Source organism: Bubalus kerabau, chromosome 4, assembly GCF_029407905.1.
Source record: "Bubalus kerabau isolate K-KA32 ecotype Philippines breed swamp buffalo chromosome 4, PCC_UOA_SB_1v2, whole genome shotgun sequence".
Taxonomy (NCBI): Eukaryota; Metazoa; Chordata; class Mammalia; order Artiodactyla; family Bovidae; genus Bubalus; species Bubalus kerabau.
Genome location: NC_073627.1, coordinates 135,676,589 through 135,697,127, shown reverse-complemented (window position 1 = coordinate 135,697,127; position 20,539 = coordinate 135,676,589). Strand labels below are relative to the sequence as shown.

Below are 20,539 nucleotides of genomic sequence, written 5' to 3'. Positions count from 1 at the left end.
CATACTTCTGGATGCTATAGCAAATAGTAATATATTTCAAAATTAGTATATAGTTGATTTTCATATTTTATGAAATATTTCATATTTCTACATACTAAAAATGTTTTAAATTCTAGTTTGTGAGAATTTTTGTCATATGCTTTTTCTTCATTGGACGGTTCACCTTCTTCACCTTTGTTTATATGGTCAATTACATTTACTGATTTTTTGAATGTTTTAAACCAACCTTGCATTTCTAGGACCAATCCTATTTGGTCATGATGTATTATGCTTTTTGACATATTCCTGGATTTGATTGTTTATATCTTATTATGATTGAGTACTGTTCCCTCTTCTTCTATTTTCTAATTTCTTGTTGAATTCCAAGTGCTCTGCTTGCAAAAGCAGGGAAGTCTCCTTAGATCAGAGTTCCATTCAGGCTCACCAAGCACTCTTTCCCATAATGTCCCACGGTTCCTCCGCCTTGACTTAATTGCTGTCCTACTCCAGATCCTGGGGGGAAATTATACTACAATCTACTTTTCTCTACCCTCCCAACGTCCTGTTGAGTCCACCCCTCACCCCCAATATTTCCTACCTTCTCGAACTCCTTGTTACTCATTTGTTGTTCAGTCACTAAGTCATGTCCAACTCTTTGTGACCCCATGGACTGCAGCATGCCAGGCTCCTCACTAGTGTGAATTAAAGGCTTTTACTCACCAGTGGTGAGTTAAAGATTGGTCACTAGGCTGCTTTCAAACTTAATGGTTTTTAAGATCAAATCCCAACCTCTTGTGCTCCACCCTTCATCCAGACTTGTTTAGGGTTGCACTCTCCCTCCAGTCATGCTGTTTTTGCAGCCCCCACAAAGGTACAAGGCATTTCGTGCCTCAGGATTTTTACGCCTTTTGAATGTTCTCCCTTGCCCTCTTTCGATGAACTCGCTTCTGTTACTGCTCTTCTTGGAGGCTCCTCCTTTGTATCCCAGAGCAAACAGCATGCAGTAATCATCCTTTTCAGCCTGTTTGCCCATTCCACTGAGTTCTTCCCAGCCAGGGATCAAGTCCTTGAACAGTGCCTCTGTGATTGTCACTGTGGAAACCTCTCTACCCAGTACAGTGCCCAGCTCTGGCCTTCCCTAAGAGGAACGCTCTGCAACCATAGAGAAGCCCAGCTCTGCTCCCAGCCGCCACCGCAGCCAGCGGACGCTGGGAGTCACGATTTACGCCTGCGCAGAGAGGCGGAGGTTGGGGTGAGCGGCGGCCCTGAGAGCACGCGCCAGTGGAACGGGCCTCTGTGCGCAGGCGCGGCGGGGACCGAAAGACAGCACCGAACCGTCTCCCGGGCGCGGAGGCTTGTTGGGAAGTCGTGCTGGGTCAGGGGTGAATTCTTTCCCGCTTTCCTTCGCAGAGCTTCGGGGCTAGTGTCAGAGGCTTCTTCCCTTTTCCTTTCGGTAGAGGCCTATGGTAATGATGTGAGCTTAATCGCACAATGCAGGCAGCCCGGGATCTCTCCGCAGGGGCTTCACCCAAAGGAGGTCCAACTACCCTCCACTCCCCCGTTCTGCAGACGCTCCCACGCCCCTGATATACATCCCTTCGTTCATTATGATCTCTTCTGTATTATAATCTCTTCTGTCAGGGCCAGCTCGTAAGGAGCACGTTTTAGTTGCTGAGACAGGGCGGGAGTGGGGTTAGCAATGCCTCAGATAATCCCGTGAGACTTAGGGACAGTAGGGGGACTTCAAAGAGGATGTAGAGCTCTACTCTGAGTTTGAAAAGGTGGGTAAAGAACAAAAAAGTTTACATTGAGAAGAGAGGGCCCTGCAGACTCGGAAAAGGCACAAGGTACAATGTGGAGGAAGAGATGGCAGTGGCAGTCCTCTATAAGTAGAAGGGTTTCCTTGCAGCGTTTGTAGCTTGACTGGTAGTTTATGATTTGGTTTTGTGACACATGTCCCAGACTAAAGGGTGTGGAACTGATTTCTTGCCAAATAGAAATGATGAAGTCCTGTCATATTTTTAGATCAAAGAATGGTTTCATTTCCACTAATTTTCCGGCTCAACTAATGGAGCCTTGCAGAGTTTTATCTTCATTGCCCTGTCATCGGTCTTTCCGAGCTGAGGGGAGACATGCTTTTACCTTCACCCTCCCTTTCACTATCAGACACTGGTGTGGCCCCTTTGATCTTCACAAAAGGCCAAGTCCATTGTCCAGTTAATCAGTTTGTATTCTGGGTTTGGTTGTTCTCCAGACCTTGAATCCAGATATACATAGAACTCCTTTAATTTGTTGTCCAATCAACAGACTGGTTCCAAATAGGAAAAGGAGAACGTCAAGGCTGTATATTGTCACCCTGCTTATTTAACTTATATGCAGAGTACATTATGAAAAACACTGGGCTGGAAGAAGCACAAGCTGGAATCAAGATTGCTGGGAGAAATATCAATAACCTCAGATATGCAGATGACACCACCCTTATGGCAGAAAGTGAAGAGGAACTAAAAAGCCTCTTGATGAAAGTGCAAGAGGAGAGTGAAAAAGTTGGCTTAAAGCTCAACATTCAGAAAACAAAGATCATGGCATCTGGTCCCATCACTTCATGGGAAATAGATGGGGAAACAGTGGGAACTGTCAGACTTTATTTTTTGGGCTCCAAAATCACTGCAGATGGTGACTGCAGCCATGAAATTAAAAGACTCTTACTCCTTGGAAGACAAGTTATGACCAACCTACATAGCATATTAAAAAGCAGAGACATTACTTTGCCAACCAAAGTCCGTCTAGTCAAGGCTATGGTTTTTCCAGTGGTCATGTATGGATGTGAGAGTTGGACTGTGAAGAAAGCTGAGCACCGAAGAATTGATGCTTTTGAACTGTGGTGTTGGAGAAGACTCTGGAGAGTCTCTTGGACTGCAAGGAGATCCAACCAGTCCATTCTAAAGGAGATCAGTCCTGGGTGTTCTTTGGAAGGAATGATGCTAAAGCTAAACTCCAGTACTTTGGCCACCTCATGTGAAAAGTTGACTCATTGGAAAAGACTCTAATGCTGGGAGGGATTGGGGGCAGGAGGAAAAGGGGATGACAGAGGATGAGATGGCTGGATGGCATCAACGATTGGATGGACTTGAGTCTGAGTGAACTCTGGGAGTTGGTGATGGACAGGGAGGCCTGGCGTGCTGCAATTCATGGGGTCGCAAAGAGTCGGACACGACTGAGTGACTGAACTGAACTGAGGAGGGGTTAGATTTCCCACTTGACACTCTTCATTCATTTGTAACCCAATAACGGGATGCTCTGGCCCATACATGTGGTGCTGTTATGCCTCTGTTTATAGAGTGGTCTGTCTTCATGATTGTTAAGAATTTCAAGTATAGCTGTGCTTGTGTTAAGTATTGTTCACTACATTGTTTTGGGGTGAGTTTGTACCAATTTGCCTTGCAAATGATGTTTTTTTCCTTTTTAGTTTCCTTTTCTGTTGCTGACCCTCAAAAAGGTATATGGCTTAGAGTAGATTCTGATGAATGAACAGACAGCAGCAGTGGTGAGGCAGTCCTGGGAACCCTAAGGGTTTTCTGAGGAAGAGGATAATATCCGAGGCTTGATTTCATCCTCCCTTTTGATCATCTGATGTCCCACTATCTGGCAGCTCATTTGTTTAGTGACCCATTGATCCTGAAATAAACCAAACTGGCTGACTAGTGAATTCCAGGGTTATCTAAGAAACCCAAGATAAATATAGTAGACCCAGGAGACACGCTACTGATGCAAGAAGCTTCTTAGACATTATCTAGCACCTGATTGGTTGTTGTATTAATTATGGCTGGTGAGTATATTTTAAACATGAAAGGTTTAAAGAACTAGGACTTTTAAAGTAACACTTATTTACATTTTTTCCAGCCCTTGTTATCGGTTATGGTTTTTGCAGTCTCCCTGTAATCATCTTTGCTTTCCCTTTCTGCTTTAGCACTTGGGTAACACTTCATGTGGCAATGTAGGTTTGCTGTAGATCTAGCTAAAAATCTTGGGTGGAGGACGGGTTGGCTGGTGGTAGTTGAGATACAGAGAAGTGTTTTGGCTCTCTGGAGTTAATTCATCTTACCCCACAACCATGGGTATTTTGAAAAGTGGTCCTTTTCCCACTCTTGGTTAAAACTTTGTAAGTTACTAGAACATTTTACCACTTGATAGGGAAAAAAGCAAGTTCTTAATAAGTTTGAGTTTGCAGAACATAAAACTATTACTTCTTAGTAGGCTGTCACTTGTCATTAGAAAATTGGTACTTGGCTGAAAGTACTTCTTAAAACCTAAAAACCTAAAATTTGACCTTTCTTCGTCTGAATTATACTTTAGTGAAAATGGATAACGCTATTTGTTGGCAGAGCCAATAAAAACAAATACAGACATACAGTTTGATGATCTGCAGTAAAGATTCTAGGTGTTTTTATCAATGTAAGGTAACTTTGTGTCAGGAAACACTGTCCAGAGACATTTGACTTGATGCCTAGGATAGCCTGGAAAGAAATTCATTCTTCAACTGAATAAAAGCTCCACAAGATTTCTTGAAGAAATCAAAGTTTAAAGATAACTAACTGGCTTTTGCATTTATTAGGTTGACATGTGAAATTGCTGATAACTGATCAAGAAAAAAGGGGATACCCTCTTTTGGGGGTATCCCTCTTACAACTATCAAGAAAGGAGCAGCTTCACTGTTTAAAAAGTCTGATGTGGTTGGGGAAATTTTAACTGTGGCACTTGGTAATGACTGGACTGGGCTTAGGACTGCACTGGGGAGACACCATCTCTAGTGAGGTTCTTGCCTCTGAAATTGTTTTTGTGGAAGCAAAGGGAGGGGTATGGGGTTTTGCTGATCAGTCAGAATTTCAGGATAGTTGGGAGAGAGGGTTTCTTCTTCAAGTATCTGTGAGAAAGTTTTTTTTGGTCTTATTTACTGCAGAATTAGAAGTCCAGGTCAAGGGAGCATGTGACTGGAGTGTTCTGCATATTAATGAAGGCTGACTATTTTCTATTAGGCTTAGAGACAGACTTGACTAAGATGAATCAATTCTACTTGCCTTCTAGGTATTAGAATATATATATATTTTGGCCTGTGAAATAACTTTGGACCAGAGACCAAAACAGCAGACAAAGGTATATCTAGTGGACAAGAGTGGCTCTCTAGAGCCTGTGATTACTGAATGTCACTCTGCATTAAGGTACAGGAAGATATTGTAGTACTTTAATACTTTTCAATGTTCCTGGAAACTAAATGCTTTTACATCTGGGTCCTACATAGCAAAGGGGATGAGAAATAGTCCCTTTTACGACAGTTCTGTTCTTCATTTGACAATTCTGGCTCATGAAATCTGCCAAATATTTTGGGGGATAATATTTATCCTTGAACTTGTCAGGGTCTATGTGTGACACCCAGCCCACAAGCATATGTCAGAACATTAACTGGGGTCTTTGCAATTACTACTTCTCTCCTGGGTACCCTGTTGTTACCTGGAAGCTCATGAAGAGTTAGAGAGGTTTCACTTGTTATAGTTGTGGACCCAGCATGTTTTTTATATAGAGAATATATAGATTAAGAGTCCTGCTTTTAAAAAGACATAGACTCAGACTTCATCCAATGAGAAACAAGCTAATTTCAGAGTTGAGGGGTCCTTTGTCACCCACTGGCTTTCAGGAATGCATGTTTCATGTGTTCAGAATGAGACATGTCCCTGCCAACACACTAGACTTGATTGCTGAAACCAGGTCAGTAGAAACCATTGAAGTTTATTGGCGGTCACAATGCTTACACTGTATGCAGCAAACACCCTTACAAGTCTATCCGCAACCTGATCACGCAAGAAAGGATTCACCACACAGTCGCCAGAGGAGAAGGAAAAAAAAAAAAAATTAACAGGCTTGTTTCTGGGGGTAGAGGAGAAAAATAAAAATAAAACCTAATTGATGAGTGTCCCATGGGCGAGAGCTGAACTAGAGATGCGTACAACTAGCAGCAACAGTTGTGGAAAAAGTACAAGGCAAATAGCTTTCTCCGTTAATTTTCCTCTGTAGGTTAATTTTTTTTAATATTCAAAACATTTATTATGGTTTTCATTTTATAAAAATGTATATTTTTAAAGGGGTGGGAGAATGTTAAATACTTCATGCTAGGCAGACCTTGTTATTAAGAACCCCTCCACTGTAGTAACTTCCTCCAGTTCATACATTCACGAGTGCAGGGTACATATATAAATATCCACACGCACACATCCACACACACTGCCTCGAGGGCTGGGGAAGACTAAAAGTTATTGGCCACACGTGACTGGGCCTCTGGTGGACTCATCCAAATTGCTCAACAGGAGAGCCACTGGCTCAACTCCTTTTCTCTGGTCTCCACTTTGAACAGAGACCAAGAACCCTAAATTATAGAGTTACATCTGACTTTTAAAAGCAAGAGGCATATGTCTGAGGATGGGGGATCAGCAAAGTGGGAAAGAGGATGAAGCTAAGAACACCAAACACTTTTAGCTGGAGTTGACAGTCACTGCAAGAGGCCACGGAACCGAGGGCGGCATCTAGGCTGACAGGGGAGGAGGGGTGGTGCTCCGCATGGCTTAGAGTTCCTAATAACAAGGGTAATATAGTAACAGGAAGTGATAATTTGGGGGGCCAAGGGAAGGGCAATAAGAAAAAATATACATTTGGAATTTTTACTTTTTTTTTTTCTTTTTGCCTCTCTACACTGTGTCACTAAATATATCTCTGCACGTTCACACATCCTTGTCCAGTAAAGCTTCAGGCCACCAGAATACACATTTTTTCCTCACTCGCATACACAACCCCTCACATCAGCATTGGTGCACTAGACTCTGTAAAAATTTTTCAGTCACACTTTGTTTTTAAACTTGAGTCAATATAAACCTTGTTCAAAATGTTATGAAAAAATGTACATGTTTATACAAGGCAGGTTGTGGCAGGACACTGGGGGTTCTTTCCCCGTGGGTGGCCCCAGGAGGAGGGGGGCTGGAGACTCACACATTTGTGCCTCTATCTCCTTATCTCCTCCCACCACCCTTCCCACCCAATCCCCCAGGAACCAGCAGCGCCCTGCCCCCCGAGTGAGTGCACGCACACCCCTATTCCCTGGGGAAGAAGCTAGTTGACCTTTGCCATTTTCCCCATACCCCTGGAGGAGGGGGCCAGGATCAGCCAAGCCCTCTCCGTTTTAATTGTTCGCCCCCTGGGTCAGACCAAAGGGGCACTGCTCTGTACAGGTAGAGTCCAAGGAGGTGTCAGCTCATCATATCATTGCTATTCACTCCATACGTGGAATTCTTCATCGAGTCGTTGACTTCTCGACGGAATGCTGACAGGTTCTGGGTGAACCTACAGAGAGGAGCATGTAAGTTGGGGGACCAGAGTGGAAGGAAAAGGTCTTTGCCAAAAATGTTTCTAGCAAGCAAGTGGCTACTGAGAAGCAGAATGTTTGAAACAATAGGTTCTCAGGTCAGTTAATTTCAGTCCTAAAACTAAGGAGAAGCTGGGCTAGTTTTGCACCCCTTTCTCCCTGACAACTTCAAGGCAGGCTCAAGATCTGGTTAAATCCCGGGCTCTGAGGATCATTTCAGGCTCATGGCAGCACAAAGGAATCTCAATCTCATCTTTGTCAGATGGGAAGTAACCTTCACGAGGTGAGGGCTTGACGAGAACGAGGCTGTCTCATGTCTTAATGCCAAGAGACCTGTGCTGTCCAGGATGGTAGCCATTAGTCACAGGTGGCTGTACAGCACTTGAAGTGCTCAGAGCAACTGAGGAACTGAATGCAATGAAAAGACATTTAAAATTCAGTTCCCCAACTGTACCTTAATTAACTTGAAGTTAAAAGCTCTATTTTAAATTAATTAAAATGAAAGAAAATTTAAAAAATCAATTTAGGAAAACCTGACATAAGTTCAGTTATTGGACAACTAAGTATGTCTAGAACAACTTACGTATGGGAGTCTACTTTGTCAACTGTAAATCTTAGGAAATCTAAATACAAATTAAGTATTTCTGATGAAAATTTAGCATCTGAATTGAGATGTCCTGTTAATTGTAAAATACGCAAGATCTTGAAGACTTAGCACAATAAAAAGAATGTTAAAATTCTCAGTTTAAAAATACTGATTACACATTAACATATTATTTTAGACACATGGGTTAAATAAATAAAAGATAATAAAATGAATATTGTTTCTTTTTACAGCAACTAGAAAATTTAAAATTATTTTGTGGCTTGCTTTTTTATTGGGCAGCACTTCTTTTTAGATGGCCTCTAGAAGACTTTGAAGGAGTCTCCTATGTTTCAATGATCTGAAAACTAACAGTTGCCCAGGATTTCTTGGCAGAGCCTTCGACACACACCTGTCTCTGTTTTTCGTTAGAAGGTTTCGCTCGATGCCTTCCATCAAGTTTTCAAAGCACAGATGCATAGCCTGCTGCTTCTCTGGTGGCTGGCTGTTCACGATACTGTTCCTTAGGTCAGAAAAATACTGCAGGGCAGAGAGAGAGAGAAGGTAAGGAGAGAAGAGGCAGAAAGGCTGACTAGCCCCTCATCATCTGAAGAACAGGAGTGTTCTAGAAGAAACAAAATTGGATACTTTTTTTAAGTTCATGCAAGCACCTGTAGGCTATCATTATCTTACTTAAAAATCAAGACTGTTAAAGTGATAAATGCTACGAGGGTCACCTGATGCAGATTCTTCTTTTATAAGAATTTTTAGATTTATGTCTGTTTATGGCAGAACTGGAACTAGAACGTAGGCCTCAGGTGCTCTGATCTCCAGAGGCTTCTCTCCTTGTCACACTTCCTCATCCTTCCCCTTCTGTCTGAACTGCTACAGGTGCTGACTTCTAATGTTTAAGTGATTATGTTCTGTTCAGCGCATTAACAGGATATGCTCAGAAAATGGGCCACTTTCTCTCTCTCACCACTGTGGGGGTATTTTTGTCTTTCCCACAGTGCCCTGGATACCAGGGAGCTGGTTCTCCTACCTTTTCATTAAGTAGTATCAAGCCGAGTAGGGGTCGGGACATAGACCACTGGTTCCTACAGTCTTCGAAGATGATGATATTCAGCACCGTTGACAGCATCTGGAAACGGAGAAGCGGAGGCAGTGACCTGGTGTGTGGCTACCCAAAACAGAACTACAGATCCCAGAGTTTATTAGGCTTAAAGCCTTTTCTGTTGAGAGTAAACCAAATAGTTCATGAAACTTCATTTAAATCTCTTATAAGGTGAGTTATAAGATATTCCCTTTCCAGGGAATTGGTTTGATCATTCATTTAAAAATGGACCTTTCCAGTTGACCCTGATTTTTGTGGGTAATGGGATCGGTCAAGTAAATGATTATAATAAGCAAAATCACCCTGCACTAAAGCTCTCAGGATCTTGTATCAGAAGAGAGAGATTTATAACATTTTGGGGATGTTCACTATTTCTTAGAGAAAAACATAGATAAAGGTGAGGTTGGTTAAAATATTATTGGCTAAAATCTTAAATTATTCCATTGATTCTTTTTCCTTATCTATTTTTATCTGGTGTATTTCTGCAAATCTTATTTTTGAAAATATGTTGCATACAAATTAAATAATGGTAGGCATACGGTTTGATCTCCATGTGTGGTCAGTTATCTCCTTTTGTCATGTGCTCTTTTTTCTTTTTGTTAAACCAAGAGCTTTATTTGAAAGGTAGAACAACATGTAAGTTTTTTGGCTGCACAGTGTGGCTTGCAGGGATCTTAGTCTCCCAGATCAGATCAGATCAGTCGCTCAGTCGTGTCCGATTCTTTGCAACCCCATGAATCGCACCACGCCAGGCCTCCCTGTCCATTACCAACTCCCGGAGTTCACTCAGACTCACGTCCATCGAGTCAGTGATGCCATCCAAACATCTCATCCTCTGTCGTCCCCTTCTCCTCCTGCCCCCAATCCCTCCCAGCATCAGAGTCTTTTCCAATGAGTCAACTCTTCGCATGAGGTGGCCAAAGTACTGGAGTTTCAGCTTCAGCATCATTCCTTCCAAAGAAATCCCAGGGCTGATCTCCTTCAGAATGGACTGGTTGGATCTCCTTGCAGTCCAAGGGACTCTCAAACCCACGTCCTCAGCAGTGAATGCTTGGAGTCCTAACCACTGGACTGCCCGGAATTCCCTGTCCTACACTATTCTATTCCTCAAGTGGCAGCACAAGTTTTACAGCTGGATACTCATGAGCAAAGCCGCTGTCATGGAAGGAGGACGGTGCTCATGGGACAGGCCCAAGGCATGGGGGCTGGTGTGACACTCAAAAGAAAAATTCAAAACCTGATTTTTTCAGATTTTCTATATCCACATTCAGTGATTCCTCAGCAAACTCAAAAATCTGCTATCATTTTAAGGCATAAAATTCTCCTTGGCAGCATTAACCAGGTGAGATGTTGGTCAAGTTCATTATCTTGCTGGGCCTCCCCCTCTCAGAGAGGTTCTCTCTCCCATGCCACCTCCTGCCCCTCACACTCCTCACCTGCTGGATCATCTCTGGATGCTGCTGCATGATATGCAGGAAGCGGTCGCTCTCCTGGGTCAGGGGCGTCGTCCTCTTCTTGGTGCTGCGTGAAAGCTGCTTGAAGAGGTATGTCACGATGTGGTCCAGGCAGGAGCAGCAACCTGTGCATACCATGGTGTCTGGAAGAGAGCAGGGCAGGGATGGAACAGAGCAGGGATATTGAGCTGCCACTGGCAATGCAGCTGAATGTGAGATGACAAGCTTAGACCCCTCAGAGGCACCTAGCTGGACTGGGGACATGGCCGGTGTAGCCAACACTACCACTGGGGATGCTGTCTGTTAACCTCTCACCCTCATCTTACAGCTGGGTTTAATGCCAAATCTGAAAATGAGCTCTTCATAATAGCTAATAACAGAAATACTACTGAAATTATTGACTTCATATGATGTGGATTTATGTCTTCTGCTTCATAAAAAGTAACAAATAGCTTATAGTAGAGCAAGTGCTTTTATTGTGTCAGATACTGTGCTAAGGACTTTATCTCTATTTTATCCTTTTGAGAACGCCAGGAGGTAGGTGTTCCATTTTACCAATGAGTAAACAGAAGCGTGTAGAGGTTCTGTGACTTGCCTTAAGGTCTAGTAACTGCAAGTAATTGGAAGAGCAATGATTAGAATCCAAGCACGCGACGTGAGCCTGTGCTCCGAGTTACCTGGGTGATGTCACTGAACCCAGCTTAGTACAGCCTATCAACACTATGGTTTGTTAAGAGTGGGTGCTGAAACATTCTTTTCTCTCTGGCATTTCTGGGGAAGTGTGTGGTGTAAAGCTGCAGGTGTCTGTGCATTTATAAAGGGGACATTGCAGTGCAGCCTGCAGACAGCACTGACTTGGTGAGGCTCAGACCACAGGCCTAAACGAGTAAACCATGCTGCTTCTGTGCAAGCCAAGGTTTTTCAAGAAGCTAAAAAACAGCCTTCTAAAGCAGGATCTGATACCTGGCTGGATGGTTCTAGATGCACCCTGCTAGGGGTAAGTGCATATCAAGGAAGTGGCACAGAAGTGTGGCTAACTCACCATGGCAGACAATTCAAAAGTCATTCTCTGTGCATTTGCAATAAATTATGATCATTTTTCAGTTGACTTATGTTTTGCTCAGCTTAGTGTGAAAATGTATTTTATTCTCTGTACACATACACACCAACTAAGACAGGTGGCTGGCGGGCAGTGTGGTAACAAAATGGTTGACCAGAGCCAGGTGGAGTAGGATGAAAAGACTTACGGAGTACGCTGAGTAAAATGCCCCACTGCTTCCACTGCCCTAAGGCTAGGATCCAAGCACCCTGATCCAGCTGAAGGGGGCAGCCTCCATGACCTCCAGATCTGCCCTGCCTCCTCTCTCCCTCCAGCTTCGCCTCACTCCTCTCTTGCCATCTGGAGTTCCTGGTTCTTCCTTGCCTTTGGGGGCTAGTACTTGCTGTTCCTGCTTCCAGGAGGCTTCTTCCCCAATTCATCTGATGATGCCCGTTCAGCGCCTTGCAGGACACCCTCCTCAAGGCCAGGAGTTCAGGTATTCTTCTGGGGTGCTCCCACAGCACTCTGTACTCACCCCACTGCTGTGCTTACACAGGTAAGGGCAGGAGCAGGCAGTCATCTGTTTACATGTCTATTTCATCTACCAGATGAAAAGCTCCCAAGGGACAGGGACTAATTACTAGGTCCTTAGTGCCTAGTCTGTAGGAGGGCATCAGTAAGTATGTGCTGGAGGAGAATGTTCTCAAGAGTTATATACTCTGGTGTGAGGGACAACTCCCCAAAGCAGTAATCCTATTGAGGCAAGATTCTCCCTTCTGCTTAGTGAGGTGGTAAAAGCCAATTGACCAGCCCGCCCACCCACCCAGGTGCTTACCAAGTGCAGTAAGTCCTTCAGAAATGGAAGAGAGAATATACATGATGACATGAGGTTCCAGGCTTGCAATAAAGTTCATGTGGTCCTGGGTGAGGACTTCCAGTAGTGAATAGTAAGACTGGCTGAGCTTGGGGTAATCCTGTGGGAGAAGCAGGGTTAGAGTCAGCGGAGGCCATGTGTACCTCAGCACGTGTGAGCACGATCAGAAATAAACAGCTTAGTGCCCTTTGGATGGGAAGACAGAAGGGCCCAGTGAAGCTAGCTTCTAGTTCTTCAGAGAAACATTCAATCATGGCCTCAGCCAAAAAAAAAAAAAAAAAAAAAAGACTGACATGATGAGGGGCTCAGATTCGGTCAATGATGAAGCTCAGGGCTTACCAGGAGGTCGCTGTGGGGGATAGAGAGGAGCAGCTTGATGAAGGTCTGTAGAGCATTGTCCAGGGCATCATCCCCATAGAGACGGAAGACTCCAAAATTGACATAGCTCCCGCTGAGAGCAGCCTTCAGCATGGAGAAACAGATGGAGATGCCCTTGAGCTTCAGTGCGTAGACCTGATCCTTCGGGACCTCTCCTAGTGTCAGGATGCGATTGCCTGAGTAGACAAGATACATTTATTCAATCACGTGGTAGCTGACAGTTCACATACCAACTCAACCCTATTAGTCCAAAAGCCCTTGGCACCGGGGGCGCTGTAACACGAGTGCATGAGCAACACAGCAGGCCTTGGCAGTGCTGTCCTGGATACTGCCAGGGCTGGCCCGAGACCCATACTGCGGAGTGTGGCGACTGGGCTGGAATTCACTTCCAGGGTTCTGTTCCTCTTAATTGCTTACCATACATTGTTATCATCTTGCTGGTTTCTCTGAAGAGTAAGATGCCATTGGGGGATGAGACATCAAACTGGAGTCGCTGGGATCTGAGCAAACACAGAGGAGATAAAAGTCAGAGATATGTTCCTGGAAGACTCACTCTTGCCTGAGTACCTTAGGTGATACTTTTAGCGTGAAGACACAGACTACCTATCCTAATGTGAAATAACCAAGTTAATACAAGATAACCAGTGATGTAGCTTGTTGTATCTTGAAGAAAAACATGATACATTCAAGTTCTGCTGCTCAAACCGAAAACATTTAAAAAAAACAAGGGAAATGAAGCTGGAAATAAATTATTTTTAAAAATTCTCAATTTGATTTATTAAATTATGGGTTCTAGCACAGTCATTGCTTGGTTGTACTCACTCACAGCCCTGCAGACTTTAATCTATTATATATTACCTCTCTAGCTTCACTGGCGACTGCGGGAGGGGTACAAGCCTCGTCCCTACTTCTGAAGAAGAAAAGCTGTGAAGGGACTGAGAGCGCTACCTGAGGAGTCAAGCCGGGAGGGCAAACAACGTCATCAACCTGAGTTTTGCATTCCTGACTGCCCCCTAGGCCAGAGTTCTCCTCCTCAGCTTGCTCCTCTACTGCTTAACGAGGTCGCTGACCTCATGGCTGGTAAGGCCTCAGACCAACATGAGTCCTCTTGATTCTTCTTCCCCCCACCCCCGCCACAGAGAATCCGTCAAGATCTAGCTCTCCAATATGTCCTGAACCCACCCGCCAGCTGTGAGGTCCTTCTGCTTCCGCTCTTGCCCCTAGGGTCTCATTCTCCGCGTGAAGCTAGAAGGACACCTTTAAATAATGTCAAGGAGATCATTTTAATCCCTGCTTAACATACTCCAGTAGCTTCCCACATACTGAGAGTACACACCATGCTTCACTACTGCGGTACTGAGCTGCTGCTCGATGTGTCTGACTGGTCGTCCACCATGGTCTCCCCTCCTTCCCTAGGCTTCAGCCAGCAAGCTCATTCTGTCTCAGGACCACTGCAGTTCTTTCCTGTGTTTTGACTGCTTTTTCCCTCTCCTTGCAGGGAATACCAGAATGCTTCTGGTCCATCTATATTACTGTCTCTGAGAATCCTTCTCTTCTTCAACTCCCTTGTTTTATTATCTTACTTTTGTCAAATGATCTTCCACACTTGTTTTACTGCCTATCGTCCCTCCAGAATGTAACATCTAAGTGGGTGAGGTTTTGTCTGGCACAATCAATATCAAAGTGATAAGTGGCAAAGAGCAGATGTTCTTCAATGTTTATTTTATAAATAAGTCTTAACTATAAGCCTCACAGGTGGCTACAGCTTCTGTGACTATCACCCACTTCTTCACTAAGGTAGTTGTAAAAATGACTAATTCTCTCAGGTGTGCTGGTACAGATCCAAGGCAGATGCAGAGCTGAAGTTCTAGTGAAGTCAAGGTGCTGAAGTTGTCTTTTCTTTACGCCCCTAAATTGCTGGGCAAATCTAAAATGTACTATTTTGGAAATCTTTCTTAATTTAAGATAAACCTTCACTGACTCAGCTGTCATCTGCCTAACAATGAATACATAATGGGACATATGTATACTTATGGCTGATCCCTGTTATAATTATCCTTCAATTAAAAATAAATAAATGAAAAAGAAATTTATAAATGAGACTCTTGGTCACCAGACTCACTTAAGAGTGGGTATCTTGAGACGCTTTTTAAAAAGTGACTTACTTCCTGCAAGCCGCTATGGGTTTGTGTGGGTGGGGACATCCTTCTTTCAAACAAACAAAAACAGAACACAGTCTATCAGAGGTTTTCAAAGTTTGACAGCAGTGCATCCTAGTACCCTCTATAATCTGCTGAAAACACTAGATAAAACAAACAACCGTAGGGCCCGCTCAGATGAAGGGTGGCAGGGCCTTTTGAGAATCTCCCTGCTTACCTGTTGTGGACCAGTTCAGCCATCAGCTTGAGCACAGGTGTAGTACAAGCTGGGTCATGGTACCACAGCTCAATGGCCCGCTGCAGGATGGGCATGTAGGAGGGGTAGCTGTAAATGAAAAGCTAAGGAAGAATTCTGAATCCAGAAAGGTACAGAATTTCTCAGCACTGGTCAGGCACAAACTGCCAAATTACAGTTCTCTGATCCCCTGTCTCCTGCTTGCTAATCTTAGCGTCTTTCTAAACAGAAGGTTCTAGAGCAACTGTGTGTCCTTTACCTTTTAACGGGCATCTAAAGACACACTTTACCTTACATAATGCCTTTCTTCTGAGAAGCACAATGCATTTCATCCTGTTATCTGTCCTCTTACCACTTCTGTGAGGTGACAGGGAAGCATAACTGTACATAACTGTTTGAGGAAACAGAGGCACTTAGATGTTAAGTGCTTTGTTACAGATTATGAAGTTAGTAAGGTTAGCCTTTCTAACTCCTAGTACAGCTGTCTTATTCATTAGTAGATTGAAAAGTCTCTTTTCTCAGTGTAGCAAAATTCACATGCAAGAATTCCAAAGGGATTTATAACTGGGACCCCAAATAGAAACTGAGGAGCCCCACCTCACTCACTCCTCAATCTCAATGACCAGGCAGCTTCACGTCATTGGATCACTGAGGAATTGAGAACTCGAAAGATACGGCTGCCTTCTGGGTAACACTCCACCTTCTCAGCCTCACAATTCATTCCTCCCACCTTCTCCAGTGACTCCGTCACCCATTCACCCTTCAGGTAAAGCTTGTGGAGATGCACACCTAGCTTGAGTTAGGATACATCCATTCGAACAGCATCATGAAGCTGGTCTTGGCATTGAAGGCGAAAGCTATCCCTCTCAGGTCTCTTACGAGGCCAACTAGAGTTCGCTGTGGCAGAAGGCAAAAATATGTTAAGACGGAAGAAACACCAAACCTATCACCACTCAATGGGAATTTCATCTTCCTTCTCCCATCATTCAACAAGTATCCCTTCGCAAGTATTCTGACTCGATCTCTCCCATACTAGAGAGAGAAGTGCAATCTCTTCTCTTGAAAAACTAGTTTTGGATGCTTTTTATATCCAGAGAAAGGGATAGTTTCCTGGCCCATCATAGCAAAAACAGAGGATGATAAGATTTTAAGACATTAATGTGATAAATTGTTATGTAAAAAATGGAAAAGCAAAAAAGCTTATTCAAGAAAAGGTGGGGGAGAAAAAAGCACATACAAAAAGACGGAGAAGAGTCATCCCTAAAGGTCTGGTACCACATCTAGTTACAAAGGCGTCAGTGCCACAGGAATGCAAATGCAGACCCCGCCAGGAGCAAGACAGAAGTCTGCAAGACTATTTGCCTTTTGGTTGGGCTATCTAGAAAGAATACTGATGGATCTTGGACCTATAAAGTACTAATACTGTGCCTTTACAGAATAAGAGCCTGTGACCTAATTACAGTCCTGCCGTAGGCAGCAAGAGGGCCAGGGTTAGGACACCAAGATTCCAAATCCAAAGCTCTCTTTCTGAACAAAATATTGACTAGTGGGCCCTGAAGAGCAATGAAACCACTTTCCAAAAGCTAACAGCCACGAGTAGGCACACTGGGTATACTGATTCGTTTGTAAAAAATGTCTGCATTTTTGCTAATGGTCTGCTTACAGCTCTATTCCTAAACTGATACCATAAGCTCAACTTTAAGTCTAAGACATGGGCTTGTTACATGAGACATGACAAAGATATAGTGATGGTTGTAGTTCATGGCCAAGGTGGTTCTTTCATTAATTTTACTTTTTTGTACAGAACTAATGTGACGGGGAAGGGGCTGCTATCCCTCAGTTATCCTTGATAGTAGTACCCATCTCAGATCCCAGTACACCAGAGTAAAGACGAGAGAGTCTGGTAACTGGCGTTGCTCTCTGACTTTCTTGTTAATTTGAAGAGAGAACACCAAGAGGCTTTCTAGAGATGAAAAAGGAGAATTTTATAATGTCAGGTAAAGTATGGCATTTTAGAGGGCAGTATCACTGGGCTATTTGGTGGCTCTAAAACTCAGTATTAGTGCCATGAACACTACAGAAAAGTCCTACAAATATTAATAGTCCATTGTTTCTGGTTTTGGTACAGAAATCTATAGGTAAAGAGAGCAGATGTGCAAGAAACAAGAGGAGGAGGAAAGCAAAAAAAAAAAAAAAAGATGGCTATTCTGACAGCTAGAAATCAATAACTGAAGGTAACTTTAAAATTCCATTTATATGGACATTTACAAACCCTTCTAAATGACTCATGGGTCAAAGACGAAATCTTAAAGGAAATAAAATGCAAAAAGCTGAATGATAATGAAAGATGCTATGTATCACAGCTTGTGGATTCTGGAGACCCGTTTCAAAACAATGTGAAAACTTACTGCTACTAAACCACTTAAATATGGCTGAGATGGTAAGTTTTATATGTTTTTTTTTTTTACATTAATTAAAAACACAAAACAAAACAACATTTATGAAATAATACACCTAGAGAGACATTTATAGTTTTAAATGACTGTATTAGGAAAGAAGAGCTTGAAAAGTGAAGTGGCAACCACAGAATAGATTCAAGTAAAAGGTACAAAGATAAAGATTAAGAGCAGAAATAAATGAAATAGAAAACACAGATAAAACAGAAATAAAACAAAGAAAATGAAAAAAGAATTCTTTTGTGTGCTGTGAGCAGACTAACAAATCTCTCACAAGACATCTAGAAAAATGAAAGAAAGCACTAATAAGCAGTATTAAAAATGAAAAGGAGACATGACCACATATACTTCAGAGATTAAAAAGGCAATGAGAAAACATATTAACATTATGCTAACACATGTGAAAACTTAAAGATAAAAAATCCTAAGAACTGTTTAAGAACATAAACACTTTTAACATAAAGAGTTTATAAACTTATGTTGGTTCTTCTATTTAAAAATCCCAGGAATCTAAGAGACTGATTAAAAAGCTGTATCAGTAGAAAATCTACAGATAAAACACCATTTTCTGCAGTGCTATCCAATCCAGTCTCTCTCAGGGACTAGCCCTCAACCAGAAGCTGATCAATCAGTGTGTGAAGGACTTACCTTTGCCTCCTGTTCGTTGAAACTGTTAGTGCTAAACATCTGGGCCACAGCCTCAAACGCCGCTGTGAGCGGCAGCATGAACTGCTCATACTGGTCTTCATCCTCTCCTGTAAGGAAAATAACCCGGGCTGTGACCCCAATACAAAACGTGCAAGGCTGTGGTATGTGTGAAAAGTAAGTTGCTATAATGGAAGTACAGACCCAGGGATAATTCAGAGCAGTCTCTTGATTATCCCAGTAGGTACTAGTAGTAATTTCAGAATAAAATTATGTACAGAGGTAATTTTTTAAACTAGAAAAATCATCACAGCAGAAATCATCTAACTCAGGAATGCCCCAATGGGGTTCAATATCAAAGATTCTGATGAGAAATGACTGAGTCTGGTGTATGAGAACTAGATGAGACCTGAACCTGAATTAGGCACACGTGGAGTTTTTTTATTACCCCCCCCTTCCTTTTTAAGTAATCCTTCATAAACACAGAAGGTTTTACCTTGTAAGTCTAGTAGGAATAAACCTAAATAGCTAAAAATTGTGATACTATTAAGCTTCAGGTTGTAAGCTGAGCCCAAACTGCTAATATCACAACCAGAGCCAGAAAGATACATAAGCTCTCCTGGTTCGTCTGTGCCAGGGAAGCAGGTGCTGAGGAACACTGGCCGTCTCAGGTGGGCTGCACCCCAATGTGGCAGGAGGGATTATCTGGCCAATGAGATGCATTTAGGAATCTCAATTCTCAATTCCCTTATCTTATAGATGAGAATCATGAATAGAATTTTAAAACCTATCAGATGAAAACTTCAGACACATACTGTAATTCTCTTCCAGTTACAGGGATCATGATACCACAATCTGTTGTTGGTGAAATCAAACTCTAATTTCAGATATTTTTGAAACAACAGCAAAGACTTCTCCCAACATTTAGTTTTCTATCCTCGCGTAAAAATTGAGAACAATGCCAAATTACTTCACTAGCCACTAGGGTTTATTGCAGTACCTAAATCCACCATGAGGAGACGCCCAAGTGCTGTGTAGAAGGTAGTTCGACACCGCATGTCTGTCAGGTTGGACTGATTGTTAATACCCAAGAATGAAAAGTGCTCGCTCTATTGAAAAAAAGAAAACAAGTTACAAAAATAAGAACACAGGGTTAGAAGCAGAATGCAAGCCAGTAATTTTAGAATTACTGAGCCCTTTCACGCTAATGGCCGTATCATCATTCCTTAATGGTAAATGAGGAGTATTAAAAAAATTTTTTTTAAACTGTTATTGTTACCTACAACTAAGTTATTTTAGTAACAGTAATAGTTGGTGCTGCTGCTGCTAAGTCGCTTCAGTCGTGTCCGACTCTGTGCGACCCCATAGACGGCAGCCCACCAGGCTCCCCCGTCTCTGGGATTCTCCAGGCAAGAACACTGGAGTGGGTTGCCATTTCCTTCTCCAATGCATGAAAGTGAAAAGTGAAAAGTGAAGTCACTCAGTCATGTCCGACTCTTAGCGACCCCATGGACTGTAGCCTACCAGGCTCCTCCGCTCATGGGATTTTCCAGGCAAGAGTACTGGAGTGGGTTACCATTGCCTTCTCCAATAGTCGGTGACTTCACCATAACTCAGATTATCTGGATCCCAAAGAGTAGCTCTGATGACAGTAAGCATCATCTGGCAGTATGAAGGCAGTATGAGGGACTGAGCACCAAGGAGCTCAATGTGAACATGTCCACTGCTGAGAGTATGTGGGAGGGGAGGTGGCTGGAGAGCAGGACCAGGAAAGGGGCTCAACCACTCACCGTATGATTGTTCAGCATGAACTGTACCGCACTCAGCTTCACTAGCTTCCTTACACTACTGTATGTAAGGAGGAAGAGGGTCAAGGAAAGTGTGATGCAAAGTAAGAATCTCTGCTGCAGAATGGGCACCTTCTAGGTGAGAGCAGTTTCTTCCTGTACTATGAATCCCATGCCTGGATAGCCTATTTGTCTTAACCATTTGAATATGATACTGCCAAATGGGGGAAAAAGGAATTCTCTTCTAAACAGCATTTTAACTGACAGATGAAAGAATACCCATCTCGAAGTCTATGTGTAAGAAAATAGCTAAAACCCAGCAGTTTCCCTCAAGAATCATGATATCCTAGAGTAGCTTTTCTCAACGGGGCTTCTGAAAGAGAATTAAGCGCTAAAGCCTGTGTATAGCACCCACTGTAGGTGTGAATAAA

General features: G+C 43.0%; 1 protein-coding gene across 2 annotated transcripts in view; it reads right to left on the bottom strand.

The window, feature by feature from the left end:
• Positions 1-5,740: 5,740 nt before the first annotated feature.
• Positions 5,741-20,539, bottom strand: part of XPO7 (exportin 7) — a 36,369-nt gene continuing 21,570 nt past the window's right edge. For both annotated transcript variants that reach the window (XM_055578683.1, XM_055578685.1), the window contains exons 17-28: positions 20,112-20,175; positions 19,322-19,430; positions 18,325-18,431; positions 16,029-16,117; positions 15,203-15,310; positions 13,244-13,326; positions 12,788-13,002; positions 12,410-12,548; positions 10,518-10,678; positions 9,010-9,108; positions 8,380-8,507; positions 5,741-7,362 (exon numbers count right to left, since the gene is read on the bottom strand). In XM_055578683.1, the coding sequence (XP_055434658.1) occupies positions 7,269-7,362; positions 8,380-8,507; positions 9,010-9,108; positions 10,518-10,678; positions 12,410-12,548; positions 12,788-13,002; positions 13,244-13,326; positions 15,203-15,310; positions 16,029-16,117; positions 18,325-18,431; positions 19,322-19,430; positions 20,112-20,175 (1,396 nt within the window). In that variant the 3' untranslated portion in view covers positions 5,741-7,268. The remainder of the gene's footprint in view (positions 7,363-8,379; positions 8,508-9,009; positions 9,109-10,517; positions 10,679-12,409; positions 12,549-12,787; positions 13,003-13,243; positions 13,327-15,202; positions 15,311-16,028; positions 16,118-18,324; positions 18,432-19,321; positions 19,431-20,111; positions 20,176-20,539) is intronic.